Genomic DNA, 22,568 nt, shown 5'->3' on the forward strand with positions numbered 1-22,568 from the left:
CCTTGGCTTCCCAGAAATTTAGGTCTCCTTGGAAATATGGGAGAACTATTGCTATAGATTTTGCAGAATCACATAATTGTAGGGGCTGGAAGGGACCTCTGTAGATCATCGAGTCCAGTCCTCCTGCAAAGCAGGCTACCTACAGCAGGCTGCAAAGGTAGGTGTCCAGATGGGATTTGAATATCTCCAGTGAAGGAGAATCCACAACCTTCCTGGGCAGCCTGCTCCAGCGCTCCTTTACCCTCACTGTGACGAAGTTCCTTCTTGTCCTGTCCCCACAGACCGCTGAAGAGGTTGGTCATGTCTCTTTGACTCCCACACTTAAGATAATTATAAACATTAATCAGATCCCCCTCTGAGTGTTCTTTTCTCAAGGCTGAACAGTACCAGTTCACTCAGCCTTTCTTCTGTTTGAGTTATACTCTATACTCTGCTTTTGTTCAAGTTACAGTCTAATTGGCTTCAGTATTCAGTATGCACATGAATGAAGTGCACCTGGGTCAGATCTAAGGCCTATGTATTAAAGAGATCCTGACTCTGTGAAATGAAGAGGGATGATAGGTTTTGTGCAAAAGAAATTGTATTTTGCTTACAACTTTTTCTGGACTAAATACCTGTTTCTCTAAGTTTTTAATCTTCTGAAGTGGACGTGAAACATGTAGATTAATTTCATTTAGGAAGCTATGACGTTATTTATTTTTTCCCCTTCATAACAAAGTCTCTTTTCTCTTTCTTGTCTACGTTGTTAATATCTTCTGCAGAAGTTGCTTTCTGTAGTAAGAATTAGAGGCATGCCTATGCATCTTCTCTGTGCCAGGTATGTCAGAGATGGCAATCCTGTGCCATGCCTGAGTCCTTGCTTACTGATATTGATGAAGGAGCATGAGAGTGTTTAAAAACAAAACAAAAACAAAAAACTTTTGTCAGGGAGGCAAGAGAATGTGTCTTATGCTAGTTAGGAAAAAAAAAAAAAAAAAAAAAAAAACAACTTCAGAAATCCCCAGAATGAATAGAAATGAGCTATTTTTCTCAGATTTGTGAAAGACTCCCTTTCTTAAAGCTGCATCAGTTAAGTTACAGAGAGAGTATTAAAGAAATTATTTCTTTCCCTCACTAGGTATTAGTATCATCCTTGGAGTTGCTGAGGGTGAATTTTTCATCCATGATGCTGAGATTCAGAAATCAGCCCTTCAGATCATCATCAATTGTGTCTGCGGCCCAGATAACCGGATCTCCAGTATTGGCAAATTCATCTCTGGAACTCCTCGGCGAAAGCTTCCTCAGGCCCCTAAGAGCAGTGAGCATACACTGGCTAAGATGTGGAATGTAGTGCAGTCCAACAATGGCATCAAAGTGCTGCTGTCATTGCTGTCTATAAAGATGCCAATCACAGATGCTGACCAGATCCGAGCATTAGCCTGCAAAGCCTTGGTGGGGCTCTCACGCAGCAGTACTGTCCGGCAGATTATCAGCAAGCTCCCACTCTTCAGCAGCTGTCAAATTCAGCAGCTGATGAAAGAGCCAGTGCTTCAGGACAAGCGCAGTGAGCATGTGAAGTTCTGTAAATATGCTGCTGAACTGATAGAGCGTGTCTCTGGGAAGCCATTGCTGATTGGCACAGATGTCTCCCTGGCTCGTTTGCAGAAAGCGGATGTGGTGGCTCAGTCAAGAATCACATTTCCTGAGAAGGAGCTGCTGCTCCTGATTCGGAACCATCTCATCTCTAAGGGCCTAGGAGAAACCGCATCTATCCTTACTAAAGAGGCTGACCTACCCATGACTGCAGCATCCCATTCATCTGCCTTCACCCCCGTTGCGGCTGCTGCCTCTCCCGTGGCCCTGCCTCGCACTCCTCGCATAGCTAATGGCATCTCAGCCCGTTTGAGTAGCCACACTTCTGTAGGTTCTGCTGCCACATCTGTCCACGCTCAGGCAAGGCCACCTGCATCCCAAGGTCCACTTGCCCTTCCAGGCCCTTCTTATGCCAGCAACTCTCCTCTGATTGGCAGGATTAGCTTTGTAAGGGAGAGGCCATCTCCCTGCAACAGCAGAAAAATAAGAGTGTTGCGACAAAAATCGGACCATGGCGCCTACAGCCAGAGCCCAGCTATCAAAAAGCAGCTGGACAGACACCTTCCTTCCCCACCCACACTGGACAGTATAATCACAGAGTACCTTAGGGAGCAGCATGCCCGCTGCAAAAACCCTGTTGCTACCTGTCCCCCTTTCTCTCTCTTTACTCCCCACCAATGTCCTGAGCCAAAACAGAGGCGCCAAGCGCCAACTAACTTTACCTCACGGCTGACCCGCAGGGCAGCCTTTCCGAAGTACGGAGGGGTGGATGGTGGCTGCTTTGATAGACATCTTATATTTAGCAGGTAAGGAAGAAAAATGTTTCGTGCTCCCTCTCAGAGCATGCCCTATGCCAATAAGCCTTGCCTGAAATCAGGCTGTGGAATCCCACAGCGTAGCCTCCTTGGACAGACAAGCGTTTTAAATTCAGCAGTGGCAGATGGCAGAGCTTTGCAAGGCAATTTTAGAAGTTCCATTTCTCTTATACTAAGGGTCAGTACTAAGCATACAAAACACTAATTTCTGAGATTAGTGATATGAATTAATTGGCAAAGTCGGTTGATGAAGCTCATATTTCTTTGTTCTCCTTTGGAAGGTATGTAATGCCAGTTTTACAGGAGAGAGCATACCCTTGAGGTTGTTTTGCTGACAGACCAGACCTTGTGAAAGGTGGAGGACAATGGAATGTGTATTCTTTATCTTGCAGCTTAATCTTCAGCACAGCAAGTTGCTAGACTTTTTACGTGGCTTTCCTTCCATTGGAAAATGATGTATTTTAAAAAAAAAATTCCAAATGGCAGCATTTTCAGGTTTTTGGCTGTCCAGCTTTGAAGGCAGACTCAGCTTTCAAAGCTTCATCTTAATGATGTACTGTAACAGAAGTACTTGATCATGCAAGACAAATTCAGAATTACTGCAGACGCTGTTGTCACCTTCTCACTTGACCAGTAGTCTTATAGTTAACATTTAGTTTGTCTTAGAAGAAAACCATAACTTCAGCCTACACAATTAGTGAGGACTGGTTTTAGTATCATCGCTTCGTGCAGTAGTTCCATTTTGTTTTTTTGCGTTCTTTCCAGTAACCCTTTTTCCACCTTCTCTAGGTTCCGTCCAATATCTGTGTTCCGGGAAGCAAATGAGGATGAGAGTGGCTTTACCTGTTGTGCTTTTTCTGCACGGGAACGATTCTTAATGCTGGGTACTTGCACAGGGCAGTTAAAACTATACAATGTATTCAGTGGACAGGAAGAGGCAAGTTACAACTGCCATAACTCTGCTATCACACATCTTGAGCCGTCAAGGGTGAGTAATTAGAGACATGTGCTGGGTTCTGAAGTTCCTATAGACTAAAGCCTGGTATATTTGGGGCACATCTGGATATATAAATCTCAAGTGCACCTTCTGGCTGGCTTGCAGTGCCTGTGAACAAAGTACTGCAGTAGTAGTTACATACTGCCTCTCTGAGTTCTGTAATTTATTTTCTTCCCAAGATAATTTATTGAGGAGATGCAGGGTTTTAAAGTGACTTAAGAGTTGTGAGATATAATGCCAGAATATATCAAACTGGAAAAAAAAATCTTTCAGGGGATGATTCTAGAGAGAGATTGATCTGATAGTAATAGGATGAAGGGGAATGGTTTCAACTTAAAGCAGAAAAAATGCCACTCAGAGGTCATCAGAGTTCAGGCAGAGGTCATCCTGCTTTTATCTGCTGTTAACCTCACAGACCATTCCCACTGTTACCTGTAATATTTTCCTTCATCTGTGTAGCATAAAGAGTTCTCAGTATAATGTTGAATGCTGAGACATTATCCCCATGAGAGCAGTGTGGTGAGCACAAAACTTGCTGTAGTTCTTACAAGATTAATTTCAGTCTAAATTAATGTGCACAAGTAAAACAACGACGTCTGTTTTTCCTGGTGTTCTTTTCCTTCCTTTCCCCTCCGCTCCTATCTGAAATGGAAATATATGGATGTATGGAAATATAGGATGGATCCTTATTGCTGACATCTGCTACGTGGAGCCAACCTCTGTCTGCGTTGTGGGGAATGAAGTCTGTCTTTGATATGAAGTAAGTATATTCTGATCTCTGTTGGGTATTTAGTTGGAAACATTCAATATAGGCAGAATCCCTAAGAACAGGCTCTGTGAAATAGAAGGACAGCGCAGCTCCACCAGTATCAGTTGTGAAAACATGAGAAAAGTAGCACACTTTTTTTTTTTTATATCTTCCCTGTTTAATTGAGTACAAACATATTTGAAAATTGTACTTACCTGGAGAGTCATTTAATGCAATTAGATTAGTAAGATGACCCCTGTTCCTGAAGGCAGAGAGTTATGTTTGTATTTTTATTCTTATGTTGGTAAGATTGTCATCTTGACAAACTTTTTGTAACCAGTTACAGAATTTATAACCTGTTGGTTTTGCATAGTGAAATTTTTGGACCTGGATATCCCAAAGGAAGCTATGTCAAACTGAGTTTAGTATTTACAATTGTTCTTATTGAACATGGAGGAAAGGCTCTTTGTTCCTTAAAAGATTGGGCTATCATCTACCTCAGTTGTAAGCAACAGTTTTGCTGTGACCTGTGTAAGTCAGCTAGAGAGCATTCTTCAGACAAGAACTTCAACATACTGTCACATGTATATGTGTTTGACTGTTCCTGTTGCGGTTTGTTGGTCACTCCTGCAAACAGTGTTACACTTATGCTGGACCTCTTGTAGTAGTAATTTTATTACGTGTTTCCAGGGAGACCTCATTGTGGCCTTCCAGTACTTGAAGGGAGCTTACAAGCAGGAGGGTAACTGACTTTTTACATGAGCTGATAGTGATAGGATGAAGGGAAATGGCTTCAATCTAAAAGAGGGGAGATGTAGGGGAGAAGTTTTACTTGAAGGTGATGAGGTTCTGGAACGGGTTGCCTAAGAGATTGTGAATGCCTCATCTCTGTATGCATGTGATAAGGCTGAGTTGGACAGGATCCTGTCTAGCCTGATCTGGAGACTGGCAGCCCTGCCCACCGTAGTGGATTGGAACTACGTGATATTTAGGTCCCTTCCAACTTAAGCCATTCTATGATTCATTCTATGATCCTATTGATTTGCTGATTGTGTTTTTTTAATAGATCTGCTGGAAAGACTGTGTTTGCAATAAATACTTCCCTGCAAATGCCAGTGGGGCATTTTAGTATTGTAGTATGCCATAATCAATGGTGAAGGCAAGTCTTTTCACTAGTAGTTTGAATCTACATTTCCTTGACATCTTTACTGACTCTACTTGTAGGCATTCCTTCCCTGATGACCAATATGTGGAGTTCAGCAAGCACTCTCAAGATAGAGTCATTGGCACAAAAGGAGACATTGCCCATGTAAGTACCAGTAAGAGCCATGGTTGTGAAGCTTTGAAAATAGCAAATAACTTCTTCTGTTTAAGGGTATAAGCTTGACCATATTGTATAAATGCCTCGTGTTTAAGCAAACTATTAATTCCTGCCCATTTCTTAGCTGAATAATCTGGAAGTGAGATCAGTTTGTATATTGTGTTTATTTGTTAAACAGATTGTTTGTCCATATTAGAGAATTGTTTCTTTGAGTTTGAAGGAGGGCTGGGCTCTGTAGGCTGTTACAGATTAAACTGATGTGAAATGGTCATAAAGCCTTTGTTCTTTGTTAAAGCCCTTTTCAACTTCCAGGTCTTACAGATTTTTTTTTATTATTATTATTATTTTTTTTTTACAGTTTATTGGGACAGACTACAGAAAATTGTCCTTCAGTGTAGATACCAGGATTTTTAACTTCTTTTGTGTAGTTATGTTTCCAACATTCCCTGACCTTGTGCTTTGCAGTTTTGATATTTGTAAATACTGTCTGCTCTGGAAAGCAGTTCTGTTTCTGAAATAGGCTCTGACAAGGTGGTATATTTATGTCTGCAGCTTCATGTCTGACTTTTCATAATGGGGTTATCCTTATAGTGTTAGAATATATTTGCGAGCCTGTTGTAATCTATGTGCTGGCTGAAACATGTGACACTTAGGTTCCAGCTGGGAAGAACTGCTTAAGACTGACAGAGGGATGGTTATCTTGAGAATTTCCTTGCTTGAAATGATAAAGCAAAATGGGGCCGGGGTGATTCTAGAAGTGATCTAAATGATGGAATGTGTTAATGTGCAGGTACATTACAGCTTGTGACTAATGTTTTTCTTTCTTTTTAATCTAAAAGATCTATGATATTCAGACCGGCAACAAGCTATTGACTCTGTTTAACCCAGATCTCGCCAATAACTACAAGAAGAACTGTGCCACATTTAACCCTACTGATGACCTTGTCCTAAATGATGGTGTTCTCTGGGATGTCAGATCAGCACAAGCCATTCACAAGTTTGATAAATTCAACATGACCATCAGTGGTGTTTTCCATCCCAATGGGTTAGAGGTCATAGTCAACACAGAAATTGTATCCTCAGCCATAATGATAATGTGTTGAAACCTAAATAATTTGTTTGAAGAATGTTTGATGTATTATAAATTATGTTCAGAAGCAACAGCTTTTGTCTGGGAATCAAGTAAATGGGGACTCAGGCAGCCACACAGTTTAAATCTGGGCTATACTTCTGATTTTGAACTAATGGAAATACTTGAGAGAGATTTTTTTTTTTTCTAATGCACTTAGTGATACCTTTACTCTCTTCCATTTCCTTACCAAGATCTACCTTGAAGCTACTGCAGTAGCATCTCACGATTGGGAATGATGTCCTCAGTAAAAGCTTTTTGATTTTGAAAGTAGTATTAGAATCTGACACTGGTTCTATTGAGTTTGCGAGAGAGCGTCAGTGAGGTTTCTTGAAAGCAATTAATCATCTTTTCAGCGCTGTACAGAAAAGGAAACAGACACTTTCAATGATCTGTTGCTCCTTAGCCTGTATTTCTTCAGTGGGACCTCCGAACTTTCCATTTGTTACATACAGTTCCTGCGCTGGATCAGTGTCGTGTGGTCTTCAACTATACGGGCACAGTTATGTATGGAGGTAGGATTTCTCAGTCTTAATTATTCACTTTGGACATCTCTGATAGCAATAACTGGATGTTTGTTCAGTGAAGTTGGAAGCTTCAGAGGGTGTAACTGCGAAGCTTACTGGTATATGTGAACTATTTAGTGGTTGTTTTTTTTCCCAGGGAGCTTATGCAGTGTGTATTGCTGACAAAGACAATTTTCTCTAACATCTGCAATGTTGCAACTCGCTTGAGAGATAAATAAATAAAGAAAAAAGATCAACCTTTTGAAAAAAGAAAATGTATGTGACAGCAGTCCTGATGATGCTTGAGAATGTAATTTTATCCTCCATATTAAGCTTCAGTGATTTACAGTGTGAAGGCAGTTCTGGAAAAATAGATACCAAATTAGTCTTGCTAAGCTATTAAAAGGAAATTCTTGTCAGAGTTTGATCTTAAGTTGATTAAAGTTGGTGACAAATGGAAGATGGGGCTGTGAAATAATCTTTCCTTGTATCAGCTATGTTGCAGGCAGATGATGAAGATGAACTTCTGGAGGAGAGAATGAGAAGTCCTTTTGGCTCTTCTTTCAGGACGTTCAATGCAACTGATTATAAACCCATAGGTAAATGAGGAGCAAGTAGCTTGATATGGAGGTTTGAAGGTTTACTGAAAGTTCTGCTTAGTAATATTTAGTTCCTTTTCCCCTTTGCATTTGTGGCAAAACAAATTCCGCTATAACCTATTCTGATTGAAGAGTAGATGTTGTTTGATGCTGAAACAAGTCCAAGTATATTATCTGTTCAATGTGTGACTTTGTTACTTGCTGCTATTGAGAATTTCTGACTTCATTTTCCTTTCTTTTTTGCAAGTAGGGCATAATCTGAGATAGTAGGTCACTTGGCCGAGACATCATTAATCTAATTTCAGGAAGGGCCTTTTTTTTGTTCTTGCTAGTTTGCTTTTCTCTTCAGTATTTTCACATACTGGTAGTCCAAAATGTTGACAGTTTGGCCTACAGCTTGCAAAGCTGCTGCAGCAATACTGCAGCTATTGTAGCTGTTACTGCTGTAAATGTAGATGTGACTTTTGCTGTTGAAAGGAGATACAGTTCAGTCCCCTGGTTGCCACCTGTCTTGAAAGATTATCAGTTGCTTCTTGTGCTTAGGGAAGCCCATAAATGTATGAAGGGAAAAAGCACAGTGGAGATCAGGTTAAGAACTTCCTAGGCAATTTTTTTAATGACAGTCTCCAAAAATTATTACAGGTTGAGCTAGTTACAAAATTCATTTCACTTTTACTTTGACTGCTTCTTGTCCCAGCATTTTGTTACCTACTTTTAGACATATGTATTTTCTCCCAGCAAGCACTAAGTAATATGCAATTAACTGAATTCATCTTGCAATGTTTTCCAGCTACCATAGATGTAAAGCGGAATATCTTTGACTTGTGCACAGACAGCAAGGATTGCTATCTGGCTGTCATTGAGGTAAAGGAGCTAAGTTTCTGGTTTCCATAGCTGTAGTCTTTTTTCTTTTTAGAACTTTCAGTGAAAACCTACTGTTAAATTCACATGCTAACTAGTGGTGGGGGGTTTGGTGGTAAAGGTGCTGTTCACCTCTTGTTGTCCACCAACAGTTTAACTTAAAAGCTGTCTTATTTTTCTTCCTCTGATTTCTTAACTTTCAAATGCATTTGCCTTCTTTCTTAAAATGCTTCCTACTTAAATACTGTATAGCATCTTTGCTTTTCAGTAGCATAAATGCATTTTTTCCTTTTTATGGCACAGTTTAGAATTAAAATTTGCACTACATCAAGTGCCTGGAAAATGCTATATACTTCTTACACCCCATAGATCTTTTCTTTGGATTTCTCTTTATTCACTTGCTTTCCTAGCAAAATCCCAGAAGCTAAGGATTTGAAGCAAAAATTACTGAGTGAAATTTCTGGTTTGTTGTGAGGGAAGTTACATTAAACTAATGAATCTAGTTCTGTGCTCTTTAATATGTTGTCAGTGCTCAGTTTATAACCTAGCTGTGTATAAGTAGAGACTAATTTAAAATCTTGCCAACTTAATACTTTGTATATTGCAGTTAAACTAGGGTGCTGAGGCCAGTATAAGAATGTTTTTTCTAATATAGGAGTCTTTGGAAATGTTGCTTAAGGACATGCAGTAGCAGTGGCTGATGGGGATCAGACTGCTGTCTTCTGGAACTCTTGTTATCTGACATCTTCTAACCTTTTCACATGGTTCAGTGTTCACAGCAGGGAAACAGATGAGAAAGGAAGTGTTGTGCAGCTAGGTGAGAGCTAGCTGAGTGTGTTGAGGGTCCAGTAAAGGTTTAAAGTCTGAATCCAGTGAAGGTTTTAAGTTCATAAGAATATAACTGATGGATGACAGAAGCAGAAAGTAGATACTGTATCACTGCTGGGTTAGTCCTTGAAACAGAAAAGTCTCATTTTTAGTGCTAGTTGTATAGATGCTAGTAAATGGGAGGGGAGGGTTTTGGTTATGTTTCTGTAACTGAGACCAGATAGAGTGTTAAATGTGAATGCAATAGTTAATTCCTGGGACTAACTGCTGTGTGGGCATTTCCTCTTCAGAACCAAGGCAGCATGGATTCCATGAACATGGATACAGTTTGCAGACTGTATGAAGTGGGTAGGCAGCGTTTGGCAGAAGATGAAGAGGATGAAGAAGAAGATCAGGTGAGAAATACAGCATTAACCTGCATGCTCAAGAGTAGTTGTTACCTGTCTACATGTGAGAGGCCATAGGTGCTCGTTTATTACTCATATGCCTCATTTGTGTTCATTTCATGCAGTGCAGACATTGTTACTTTTAGTGTAAGCTAAAACTATCAGTACAGGATCTGTCATTATGCACTCTATAAACTGTTGCGATAATTTATTTGCTAATTTCCATAGATGTTCTAATCCTGATCACAAACTTTGCTGTTTGTTCTGCTTGTTATTTAAAGAACTTTGATGTTCAGTAGAGACAGTAGTATTTTGAGGTTCTCCTTTTCTTCAATCTGAGTGTGCCCAGGTCTTGCAGTGGAATATAACTTGTCACCAGTTTCCAAGGGAGGTGTGTGAGTAATGCAGTGAAACTGCACACTACTTCTAGACAGCAAAACGCCTTACAAGTCTTAAATAAAGCTCTAGGTTTACATTGGGATGTGTTGCTTTTCCTTCTCGGATCAACCACTTTGAACTCTAACAACCTGACAGAAGAGCTAAGAACTTCAGTAATTGCTCCTTGGGGCACTGTTGGTAGAATACAGAGCAGTGCAGAACATTTAAAAGAATATAATGAGAATCAAAGACAAACTTGTAGCTCTTCGGGGATCAGATGTTTTTGGTGTTTTATTTTTTTTTGAACAGGCAAGAACTTTATGCTTCAGCTCCTCAAAGATTTTAAATGCATTATTCTCTTTTCTCTGATTGTCTGCATTGTAGGAAATCATTTATTTATATTTCCTATGAGAAAAGCTGACTTCATATTTTTCCAATAAGTACCTTTTTTAAAAACAAACAAACAAAAAAAAAAAAAAAAACAGCGGAACATATGCTTATGTGTGGGAAAACTGGCTTTTTCATACTCTTTTTGTCTTTGAGGCTAGGCTGAGACTTACTTTCTGGCTCAGAAGACTGGACAATAGATCCATGGAAAGAGGAATTTTTTTTTTTTCCAACTAGTCATTACTTATAGAATTTCACTGTCGTTCTTAAGATGAAGCAATAGTTTACACACACAACTTATCTCTGTGAGCTGCAAAGTTGAACTTTTAGGGTTCTTAGAAAATCATGCATCACTGTAATTGTCCTTAGAGGATTCAGTTTAGCAACTTGTATTCAGCTGAAGAACTTTTAGATTGAGTGAGGAATAGAATTTCCTGTGAAGCAGTGAGCAGGGGGAAAAAATTACTGTTCCTTCTGAAGTATTTCTACTTTATAGCCATCTAGTGCTTCCCTTTAGTCATTAGGTTCTATTTTTGTCTCTGCTTCCACCATTTTTGTCTCTGTAAAGTGTATTTTAGGAAGCTTGTTCACATTCTATTTGTGAAATCTCAAGAAGTACTTTGTAGCAAAAATTAATTTTGCATTGTACAACGATTAACTACCAGCTATTGGGACACTGTTTTGTGATATCACTGGTAAGTGACAGCTGAAGTGGAGATCTCTGTTTGTGATGAGAACGAAGTCTGAGTGCTATTGGTTCTAGGCTGTAACATAAAGGTACCAAGCAATGATAAGAGATCTGTCATCCATTAAATGTGTCTGGGGAAGCTTCCTGTTGTACAAATAAATGTGGCCCTAGGCATAATTTAAGCGTGCTAGAAGCTTATCAGTAAAGTTGATGGGAGTACTCAAGCAAAGCTGTGTCTGGGGTTAGTTTGCAAACTAAAACTGATTAGTCAATACTTTCATCATTGCTCTTTTTTGTAGTCTTTTTTTCTGGAGTGTATAAATGTCTCCTGGGCAGGATCTGTCTCTTAGGGATGATTGGAATCTAACTTCCTTGGTAAGAGCAGTTTGACTTCAACATAATGTCTGTGCATCCGAATTCTGTTAAATCTGTGTTTAACAGAACAAACTGTAAACAGCAAGGTTTTCTCTGTTCTGTTGCTGTACATTGCTGTCCAGTCGGGCTCGTTCAAGCCTTATGACTGATTTAGGTTTACAGAATATAGCTTTTGTCTCTGGAGAGACAATTGAGCAGGATGTAGAAAATTCCCAGAATAAATGCAATATCTCCAGCTGTCTTCTCTGTTAAAGCCAACTGGAATAACTCCCTTCCATATGAAAATAGGTTATCTGTATATACATACACAGATGGAAGAGTATACTGCTTTCTTAGTTACTTTTCTGTGATCTAGACTTTGAAATATGGGAAATATGCTTTCAAACTTGTTGAAACTTGTCACAGATATTCTAAAATATCTTCTGGCTTTTTGATCTTTTTCATGTAATCGGTGTGGGGGAAAATTAATGTGAATCAGTGTTAATTATGGTATCTCTCTGACCAAGAGTTTCAGAGCAGATATTAATCTGTTTGGCCCCTGTATCTTCACTCTTGGTTTTCTGCAGTTATATTTCTGTGTATGACATACACTGGCCCATGAGAACAGGTTTGTTTTTTTTTTTTTACCTGTACAGAAAGCAATAAACATTCTAATAGAAGCATGTTTGCTTGTGTAAGCCCTGCTTGGACATCGTATGATGCTGAAAGTCACATTTAAAAACTTGGGTTTGAGGAAAGTTAACCAAAAGAATTGTGGGCAAGAACATCTACCTGGCGTTTTGACAAGTGTCAGCAATAGGTCTGAATTTTCAAAAAGCAAAGACTGAGCCCTTAAAAATAAGCAATGTACTCCTGCTCTCTTTAAATGCCTTCTCTTATTTAAGAAGCAAAACAATTATATTACTTCCCCTTTCTGAAGTTAAACCTTGTAAAACCAACTGATCAGTTAGGTAAATTACCCTCTAATTAAACTGTTAGGCTGATTTTGCTGTCTTTGTGTTTGATTGCGATGAAGATCTCTGGTTTAGCCTGAAGTGTTTGAGAAGAGCATCAGTGCTGTTATGTCAGCTGGCTGTTACGTATTAGATCTTAGGAAAGCTGCCTCTTCCTAGTTCTGATAGGTAATCCAGTGTTGTCAGGCCTTGTTAAGCATAATGAATGCTGCATGGATGTTGGTGTGGTCACTGAGGGAGGGTGAAGAGGTAACATACTTGGCAGCAGCCAGTTTATGAGCTTTTTATTTGTTGGATGTTATACTCTTGTAGAGAATACTAGTCCTGCATTGAGCTTTCATTAGCTTAAATTATTTTTTATTTATATATTTATTTATTAAAAAAAATTTTAATGCAGTGTTATTTTACTGTTGGATGAGTATTGAAAGGGATCCATCAGTGACATGCAAGTATTCACATGTTCAGTCTGCAGGGAACTAAGCTGAGCTCCCCATTACTCAGTCTCCTTCCTCCTGCATTTGCCACTGCTTTGATTACACTCAGACTTAGGCTTCTCAAAAATAAGATGGATATTTGATCTGTTGATACAGATGCTGTACCATTTTTTTGTTAGCTTATTTGATTCTTTATTTATTTCCCTTTCTTAACTGGTTGGTCTCTGCTGTCTGCTGTAGTGAGGCAGAGCAGGAGTTTCTGAAGAGACGGTGCAAAGAAAAGGGCATGTACTGATGTGGCCCGCAAGTGCTGCGTGGCGTTTGCTGTGCTGTAGAAATGGAGACCTAAAATGAGTGAATTGGCTGACCATAGAGTGCAGTCAAAACTGGGAAACTTAAGTTGGGTTACAGGATTTGTAGTCTGTATTTTCACCTTTTTAGTTTAGATTTATTTTTTTTTTTCCCCTCGTGTTAGTTCTTTAAGACCTCTTTTTCTCTGTAGTTTATAATGTGAATAATGTTGCATCTGTGAGGCTCAAGTGTTCTTCTCAGTTATTCTTGTTTCTAGAGAGAGATGTATGATTCCAACAGCAGATTGCCACACTTAGCTGTCCCTGTCCTATAAAGTGTGTTCTGCTTTTTTTGCCAGAACTGAAGAACTTAATAATCCTGAAGTGTTTCTGAGCTATCTAAATGTTGATGGTAGGTGTGTAACTTGTCTTTTTTTTTACATTGGTTTGGAAAAATTCTGGGTGATGTGAAATGAAACCTTTGGAGTTGAGGGAAAGAGTACTTGAAAGAATTGGTGTTCTAACGTCTTGTTTAGTCAACGCAGGAAAATGTTTTTCTCAACTTTCTTTGTATGGTTTCAATTTATTTTAGGATTTTACTCCTATCTACTTGCAACAGCAATTGCATTGTATTTTTACTGTTGTTGCTTTGATACAGTTTTGTTCTTGTGTGGATACCTGTTTGTGGAGATAGAGAGGGGAACTTCAATCCACTTCAATCCATTTGGCAGCTGGTGCCAGATCACCACTGCGATCTGGTGTTTCTCAGCAATGGCTGAGTGATGACTTGCACATTCCTCAAAGCAGTCGGTGACTCTGAAGTTAGATTATCATCGGATGTATAGGGTCATGTCATGATGAGAACATTTCATAGGCAAAACAGTATTGCTCAGAGTCCCCACTGAGCGTGCTGATCCAGCAGAGGATTTTGTCTATGATGAATGAAAAAACATCCATGACAGATACACAAGTAGTTGTTGTTAGACAGACTTAACCTGCTTGTACAGACAAAGAGAGTAACTGCTTTTTATTTCTTCACTACATGCTGTATGCTGTGTGCTGTCTCCTGTATTAAATCTGAACGTATCTACTTCTGCATAGAAGGATATGGTAAGATTCCTTGCTTGTTCGTATAGTAACTGCTGTACATTCCCAGGCTTCTATGTTTGTAGCTCTGTAACCTAAATGGCTATGAAGAAGTAGAAATTCTAACACTGAAGTAGCCAAGAAGGTAAAAATAGATGAAGGAGATGGATACTTAGAATTAATTGAATGGAGTGATAGTAGGAAATGAGTTCGGGCTTGCTAGCTTTTGGGGAAAGAGAGGGACTGGGTTATTCAGGAGGCTTAGCCCTGCTCCCCCACACTCCCAGAAGGACTGTTGGCTATACATATGTATACATAAGCTTTCTTTTTTGCTGCCCATTGTTCTGGGAATGTGAAGAAGTAGGTGGGGGGAGGAAACTGGATAGAAGACTCTAAAAGTGATTGGGAAGCAAATGTTGTCACTTCTGAGAAGTGTGCAGCAAAGGATGAGAAAGTACTAATGTGCTACTTTAGACTTTGGAATTGTCACTAGGTATGACAAGGGGATCATCTGTAGAGAAAGAGAAATTGCTAGAAGATGGAGAGACTTTTTTCCTTACAGAGAAATTACTCTTCAGTGAACTTGTATTTGAACAACAAACATTCTTTTTTTTATGGAAACATACTGATACTTTCTAAGAGGCTAGATTACTAGACATTGGTTTGCTTTTCTCTAGGAGTAATTTGGAGGAAGAGGATGAAAGAGAAGAAAAAGTAAGCTAGTAGGTGCAAAAGCAAATAAATGTTTGTAAAAAAAAAAAAAAAAAAAAGGACTGGGAAACACTTTTTTTTACAAAAAAAACTAGAGAAAGACAACTGTTTATATAAGCAGGTGTTTATTAGCAGGCAATTAGACTTACAGAACTATTAAAAAAAAAAAAAAAACAAAAACAGAAGTAAATTAAATATGAGCTGAAGATTTGAAAAAGCAACAAAAGCTTCACTGTTTGACCACTTTGTGGGTAGAGGAAAAAGTAGCCTCTTAAAATAAGAGTAGAGTAATATCATTCAGTAGGTTTCAAACAGAGCGTTGCAATGGGGAATGTGTTTTCAGAGAGGAGTTGCTGGGAAGCACCTGCAAAGGAGAATTGTTGTTTTGGGTGTGGTGACAGGAGGTGAGCATGGGGCTGGGGTAGGAGCAACCGTGAGTCCATGGCAGCTGAACGGTTCATACAACAGTAGCAAAAAAAGGCTGGGCAGAGGTCTGTTAATGTAAATACTTGTTTTGGATCAAATCCTAGCAGAGGAAGAAAAGAACGAGTTGAGAAATCTCAAATTCTGTTCATCTTGTCTAGAAAACTGTTGAATTCAAGAAATATAAGAAACAGTATTAAAAGTCTCAAGACAGCTTATAAAATAAGCTGATATATTTGTATTTCTGTTGTAGCTCTTATCACTCTCTTAATGAGAAATAAGCAAAGTTTGGAAGTTGCACAAAAAAACATTCTGGTTACTTAGACTACAGGTATAGAAAGTTGTTTTGTTAATGTTTTGGTTTAGTGTTTTGGTAAACTATGTATTAAATGGAAGAAAATTCTATTTCTTAGTTATTTGAAGCTTTGTTTCAATGTCATTAAGTTAGCAGATGCTCACTTCAGTTCAAGGACAGATAAGGAAGTACACCATGGGGATTCAGTGGTATTCAGTGGATATATACTTACTAAATTATATATGAAGTGTTACAGACAGACCATGGCCTGAAATTTTCATAGTGACCAATGTCCTTGAGGTGTTGGGGAACCTACAAGATGTTGCAGAATTTGTGCATATCATCTCAGGGAAGAGGAAATTCTGATCAACCATAGTTATGCAAATCCGGGGACATCTGATATTAGTTTTCTGTGTGTTGCCATCAGCATATGGTGTTGTCCTGTCTGCTGAATAGAAATAGTTTCTCCAAATTCACCAATAACTCTGAGAATTGATGCACGAGTGGATTAATACATAAAGGGAATAGTGTATGATTTAGAAAATAAACTCAGGAAGTTCAGAAAGCGTTATTTTCTTAGATAAGTATGTAAAGAGGCAGAGAATACTATGCTTTAATCGCCCTCTGGCAAAGTTTCTCCTGGGAAGCTGCAGTAAGGAAAATGTTCAACAACTTCTAGAGGACTCAGAAGCTTTTCTCTTCAGGATTGTTTATCTGAGAAGGTTTGCTAATCCACTTCTAGTGGTGCCATTACCTGTGGTCCTCATATGCAAAATATAATTTGGGATAAGGTTTTCGGTGCTTTTTTTTGTTTTTTTTTTTTTTTTTTTTCTTTGCTAGGAGCACAAGAGACTTGCAGCATTTGCTTGAAATGTTTGGTTTTATTGATCTGCAGTGCTGTAAGCCACACTTCCAGAAAGCACTTTGTATGTGCAATGATAGAATGTTAATCTGCAGAGCAGAAATGTGTTAAAAGTTCTGTGGTTTCATGTGTGACAGTGGGGAAAGAGGGAGAAGGTCTCCCTATCTCCTTTTCAATTTCCTGTCCCCTTTTTGGGGGGAAGGAAAATAAAAATGACCCAAGTAAGATAGGGAAAGATAACAAATTTACTGCAACGAGTAAAAGAATGTAAGATAATGAGATAGAATGGGAGTTACAAATAATAAATTGAAAACGTGGGAGAGAAGGATTTTCTGACTGCTGCTAAATGCTAAATACTGGAAGCAAAGAGAACGGTCCGCTCCCATCGCCCAGAATCAGGAATGTTGAAGGCCCTTGGGAGCTGTAGTCTGTCCCTTCTCAGTGTACTTTCCTCTTGAAGAGCCAGAATTCATATGAGACTGCTAGAAACACAGGACCAGGAAGTACAGCTCTGCAGTGCTCTGTGCTCCAGCACCCAACAGCTTGCTGCATGATGTCATCATATGGAATGCTGATAAAATCAGGACACCAGTTAACGTGTATTTTGCATCAGTGTTTAAAGAAGTGAAAGATGGAGGTTTTCCTGAGCCTTCTGTTGAGAGATGAATAGCAGTGAGTATGTTAAGTATCAATAACCTGTACTACTCAAAAAGACAAATTAGTGAGTTTATGTGCAAAATGAATGGGTGAAGGAGAACAGTAAGACAGTCTGTGGTGGAGGTGAGGGTCTGTAAAGTGAAATGCATGCAAGTGAAACTGCATGCAGACTTGAACAGTATCCAAGTAAATACACAAAGCTGGAACCAGACCAAAAATTACTTACTGAGCTGGGTATGAATACTTGACAACAAGCATTTCTTGCTACGGAGCTGCCTCTCCCATTTATGCCATTCCTTTAGAGGATGTCCTGTAACTATAAACAACGAATCAATTGAACCGAGCCTACTGGGCTTTCTGAATATTTACATAAACTGGATAGTAGAATTAAGTTACTAGTAGTTTGCTTTGAGGTATCTTGATGTCCTTTGCAATGTAAATGGCCTGTCTGATTCTCTAAGATGCCTAGCTTTTCTTGTACAGCTCTGTAAGTCTGCCTGTGTTGTAGGCAAGTTCAAGAGCTGATGTAAATCACTGCTGCTATCTTAGATCATCTTTGAAGTAGTTTGCGAGGCATAGACTGTGTTGTGATTTATTTGGTACAGTGTGAGTGAACAAGTGAATTTTGGTGAGCCAGGGAGTGTTGAGAGATCTCCCTAAGTGGCACAACGTGCTTCTGGATTGAGCTGCAGGGCAGTCTTGCCCTAGAAGAACAGGTAGTTCCTGCATTGTTTATACTTGTATAACACATGTAACTGATGACATCATACAAAAATGAGATATCTTCTTAAGACTTAGAGTTAAACATATGAACCCTTTGTTTAGATATATTTTTCAGCTTAAGTTCATCTCTGTTAATTTTTTTTTCAAATTCTAATTCAGTGAGACAGTTTTAAACAGGGGCCTTGTCCCTTTGCAGACATTCTGCTTATCTGTGGATAGTTATTCTGCATGAAAGGTGAATCATTCGTCTTTTCATCCCCTTGTAATTCCTCTGTTTTGTTGGTCTTTTGTTCACTTTACATTGTCAGCTTTATATTTATTGCCTTATTTTTGAAGCCTTTGTGTTTTGTGGGAGTGAAGACATCACTGCAGGTATTTATGCAGAGAAGTAGGGCAAGGTAGCCTTGTTGTGTATGCAGTAGAGTGGGTGTTTACTAAATTATCATTCCTTGATTATAATTGCTGTTCTTTGTTCATGAAGAATAGAAGGAGTTAGCCATCCAGGTGAATGGATACTGTAGTAACTTCTGCACTGCAGCTTTTATGTGGTGACATTTCTATATGCTGGCCATTAGGAGGAGCATCACTGGTATGGTATTGTGAAAGTTACCTTGAAAAATCCTAGTATTTACAATCACTGCTTTACAGCTGTGTGTTTTTAGATCCATACACACGAGTATTACCTATGTAATATACATGCAATTTGTACACTCTATAGATATACATCTATAAATCCTAATTCTAATAGAATATATAATTATGAATGTGAGTCTCAGTAGAGATCACTAGGTACTGTAGTCTAAACTGTTCTGCTCCTTGCATCTAACTATTAGGGTAAAGTTCCCTTAAGTTAATCCTAAAATATTTACAAGCAAGTAGTGCACCAGAGTCATTGTAACTAAAACAGGTAGTGAAGCTGGGCTTCATCGTATCCCTCTGATGTTACCTCTCCACTTGAAAGAGAGCGTTAGATCTTCCTTTCTCTATGATAGCCTCAGGCTGGGAGTGTTAAGCCAGCCTGCTGGGTCCTGGTATGGCTGTATTGTAATAACAGGTCACCTCACAGCAGAGCAGTCCCACAAATGCCAGACAGTGAGTCAGAGTGCTGCTAGCAAGGTAGAATGTTTTCTGGAGGGAAGGTTATAAGACAGTCAGTTTAATTCTACAATACTTGCACTGTCTGGAAAGATAAAGATAACTGGCAGCTCTTAAGTGATGCCTGTTGAGGGGGAAAGAATATTCTCTAAATCATAGAATCATAGAATCATAGAATCACTAAGGTTGGAAAAGACCTAAAAGATCACCCAGTCCAACCGTTCACCTATTCCCAATAGCTCCTACTAAACCATGTCCCTCAACGCAACATCCAGTCTTTCCTTGAACACCCCCAGGGTCGGTGATTCCACCACCTCCCTGGGCAGTCCATTCCAGTGAAGTCCATAAAGTCCATAAAGAAGCAGAGAAGGATGTGAGGACTACAGGAACATTTCAAGTTCTGAGCTCAGCAGCTTTTACAAAGAACCCAAACCTGAGGGACATTTTCAGGCATCTAGAGGAGTTAGTAATGGTTAAAACAGTTCCTTGAGCGGGTGGTGGTGGTGGTGTTCTCTGGGTTTATTTTGTTTTCAGTAATGTGGTGTATGCTGATTCCTGTGTGCCATGGAGTACAGGCGCTTGCTTTGCACAGATGTGTGCTGGTTTTTCTGTCTAGCAGCACCTGTGCTCAAGGCTCTTGGGAGCTACTAATGAGGCAGGGGCATCCTTTGCAGATTTCTCCATCGCAAATTCAGATGTGATTTGGGATGACTGTCATACCTTCCTTGTGACATTGCACAAGGCTTTTTCACTGTTCTTTGCCATATACACGTCATCAGTGAAGGCATACCGTATTTATCTGTGTGGGGATCCTATGTGAGAGACACTTGTGGTATCTGATGAGGCTACAGCCTCAATATGCATCAGTAAGACTGAGTGTCACTTACAGATAGCAGAAGCAGCACAGATTCCTGGCTCCTGTTTGTGTCTGTTAAAACATGACTCAGTGTAGGTTCACTCCTCTTGAACATCTGTGGCATTCAGCTCACAACCCACAGTGAGCACGTTGTGTAGCACTCTTTCTGTCACACACGCAGACAGGACTTCCTGTAGTGTGGCTTTCACATTATTTTCTGGTTCTGCTTTACTGTTAAGATCTGATTTTTTTTTTTTCTTAGGTGGTTTTTGAGTGTGTGTGGATGGATTTTGAGCGTGTGCCTCAGATTAAGTAATTTAAACTGGAAAGAAGGCGGCATTGACTTCAGTTGTCAAGCATTCTGTTCCTATTTGTATTTTTGTAAGGGATTTTTCCTCATTGGTTGATACGATCCTTCAAAGTTAATTTGTACCTAAATATATCCTTCCTCTAATTCTCTAGCCAAAAGAAATCTTTAGTTTCATACAAATGTTACTTCATTCTGTAGTTAAATTACGATATTGTCTTGCCTTAAGTTGAATGACAATGCTGATATAACGCTTTTTCAGAATCCTTTAGGCTTCAACTACATAAACTTTAAATGAATCTCATAGACTGTATAGCTTTTTCTTAATGTCTGTAATTTTTCATCTGTCTCTAGATGCTGGCGTTCATTTTTTTTCTGAACTTTAAAAATGAATTGATTCAGTCCTTTGCAGATTCAGGGTTTAGAGGCTGAAAAAAGAAAACAAACTCCCTTGTCTTTTCAGTTTTTAATCAGATTTAAATCCTCAGTGGAGTAATAAAGTTTTAGACATTTAGGCATATGCTTATGCTACATAGAACAAAACCAGAAGGTTTTTATATTTAGTTCCATGTATTTCACTAGAAAGGAGGAAAATTGTGCTTAATACAGCACTGCAGTTTGAAACAGTGAACTGCAAGATATTCCCACTCCCAGCATGTATACAACTCCAAAAGCAATGTGCTTCTGAGAATTCATTGACTCACAGTAAAGTTTTCAGTTGCCGAAAATAAAGCCTTCACATAGGCTGCCATAACCTTACTTTTAATGTAAACACCTTCAGAAGGAGTGTGGAGCAAACTGCTATTTTTGTTCTGTAATCTCTGTTTTGGGCAACAGAGGATCACCTCAGATCAGTAGAAGAGACTGGGCTGCCTTTTACAAGGGGAGAGACAATAGAATATGCCCACGCTTTTTGACATTCTTTGTTTCTTATGACGGATGCTGGATGTGTGGTTGTTGTGTTTTTTTTTTTCCCTATAGCACTGACTGAAGAAAAAGTAGGTTGAGTGGTGGCTGTAAAAGTAAGGGCTTTTTCATTTTCAGATCCATAAAGCAAAAAGCAGTAGTTAAAGCAACAGTATGAGTACAGTGAACTTGAAGACCAAACTAACTCCTGCAGTAGATTGTTAATTATCTACCTTAACTGCTTCATAGTTTTCAGAATGTGCTCTCTTCCTAAGCAGAGGGGCATTTAAGACTTGAGAACTGCTTTCCTGCTACGTGAGGACATTCTGTTAGAGCAAAATACTCTGAGGAGATGTGCACATTTAGTGAACCCTTTCCTTGAGTCTTGGAGTCTTCCTGGAGCTCAGCCTGTAATGGCATTCTCAACTTCTCGTTTGTCTGGAAGAATGATAGGATTGTAATGGCTTCTTCCCACTCAGCTTTATCAGCTAATGAATTTATGGGTTTGGCCTGTACTATCAGAATTCAGTTGCTTTATTGAATGCAAATTCTTATGTCTTAGTAGGAAAAATAAAGCTCTTGATCTGCAGATAAGTGCCAAAGATGAACATTTTGAACTGCTTTGGGCAAGTCTAGCATCTTCAGCTGGATGGTTCTGGGATTGGTATAGGCTGATAGTATCTTTTGCTACATTTTGCATCTCACCTAAATCAGGATGAGACTGAACATCCATTCTGTGTGCTATCTGATGCAAAGGGGAAGTTCTTACCCAGTTGAAACCTAAAGCACTTTGCACAAGACTAGCAACAAAGCTATGGATTACTGGGTTTTACTGGTTGTCCTTCTCAGGACTGCTTTATGGTGATGTGTTGGCAGTATTGGAGAGGAGCTTGACCCAGTGGTATCCATGTTGCAGTAACATTTTGCAGGTCAAACTCTGCAAGCCTGCTAATAATCCAGCATGTGCACTATTCGGTACTTGTAAAGAGAAAGTATGTAATAATAGATGATCTCTGGATGTGGGGAGAAGTAGAATCTATAGGTGTGCTTTTTTCAGTTGTTCTTACGCCATTTTGCATTTGTTTTCTTGTCCACAATGGACTGGTTTTGTCTTTGTAGGAGGAAGAAGAACAAGAGGAAGAAGATGATGATGAAGATGATGATGATACAGATGACCTTGATGAACTAGATACAGACCAGCTACTGGAGGCTGAGTTGGAGGAGGATGAGAACAATGAGAATGCTGGTGAGGATGGAGAAAATGACTTTTCGCCCTCCGACGATGAGGAACTTGCCAACCTTCTGGAAGAGGGTGATGAGGGTGAAGATGAAGACTCTGATGCTGATGAGGAAGTTGAGCTGATTCTTGGAGATAGTAAG

General features: G+C 39.3%; 1 protein-coding gene across 1 annotated transcript in view; it reads left to right on the forward strand.

Moving 5' to 3' along the window:
• The window catches only part of DCAF1 (DDB1 and CUL4 associated factor 1), a gene marked incomplete at both ends in the record, with an annotated part of 47,674 nt that overhangs the window by 18,876 nt on the left and 6,230 nt on the right, over positions 1-22,568 (forward strand). Inside the window, 10 exons of the mRNA XM_079540467.1 lie at positions 1,118-2,378; positions 3,177-3,375; positions 4,062-4,144; positions 5,357-5,441; positions 6,293-6,526; positions 7,004-7,097; positions 7,583-7,687; positions 8,478-8,551; positions 9,667-9,771; positions 22,308-22,563. Of these exons, the coding sequence (XP_079396593.1) occupies positions 1,118-2,378; positions 3,177-3,375; positions 4,062-4,144; positions 5,357-5,441; positions 6,293-6,526; positions 7,004-7,097; positions 7,583-7,687; positions 8,478-8,551; positions 9,667-9,771; positions 22,308-22,563 (2,496 nt within the window). The remainder of the gene's footprint in view (positions 1-1,117; positions 2,379-3,176; positions 3,376-4,061; positions 4,145-5,356; positions 5,442-6,292; positions 6,527-7,003; positions 7,098-7,582; positions 7,688-8,477; positions 8,552-9,666; positions 9,772-22,307; positions 22,564-22,568) is intronic.

This window comes from Tetrao urogallus, assembly GCF_951394365.1.
Source record: "Tetrao urogallus genome assembly, chromosome: 10".
NCBI classification, from domain to species: Eukaryota; Metazoa; Chordata; class Aves; order Galliformes; family Phasianidae; genus Tetrao; species Tetrao urogallus.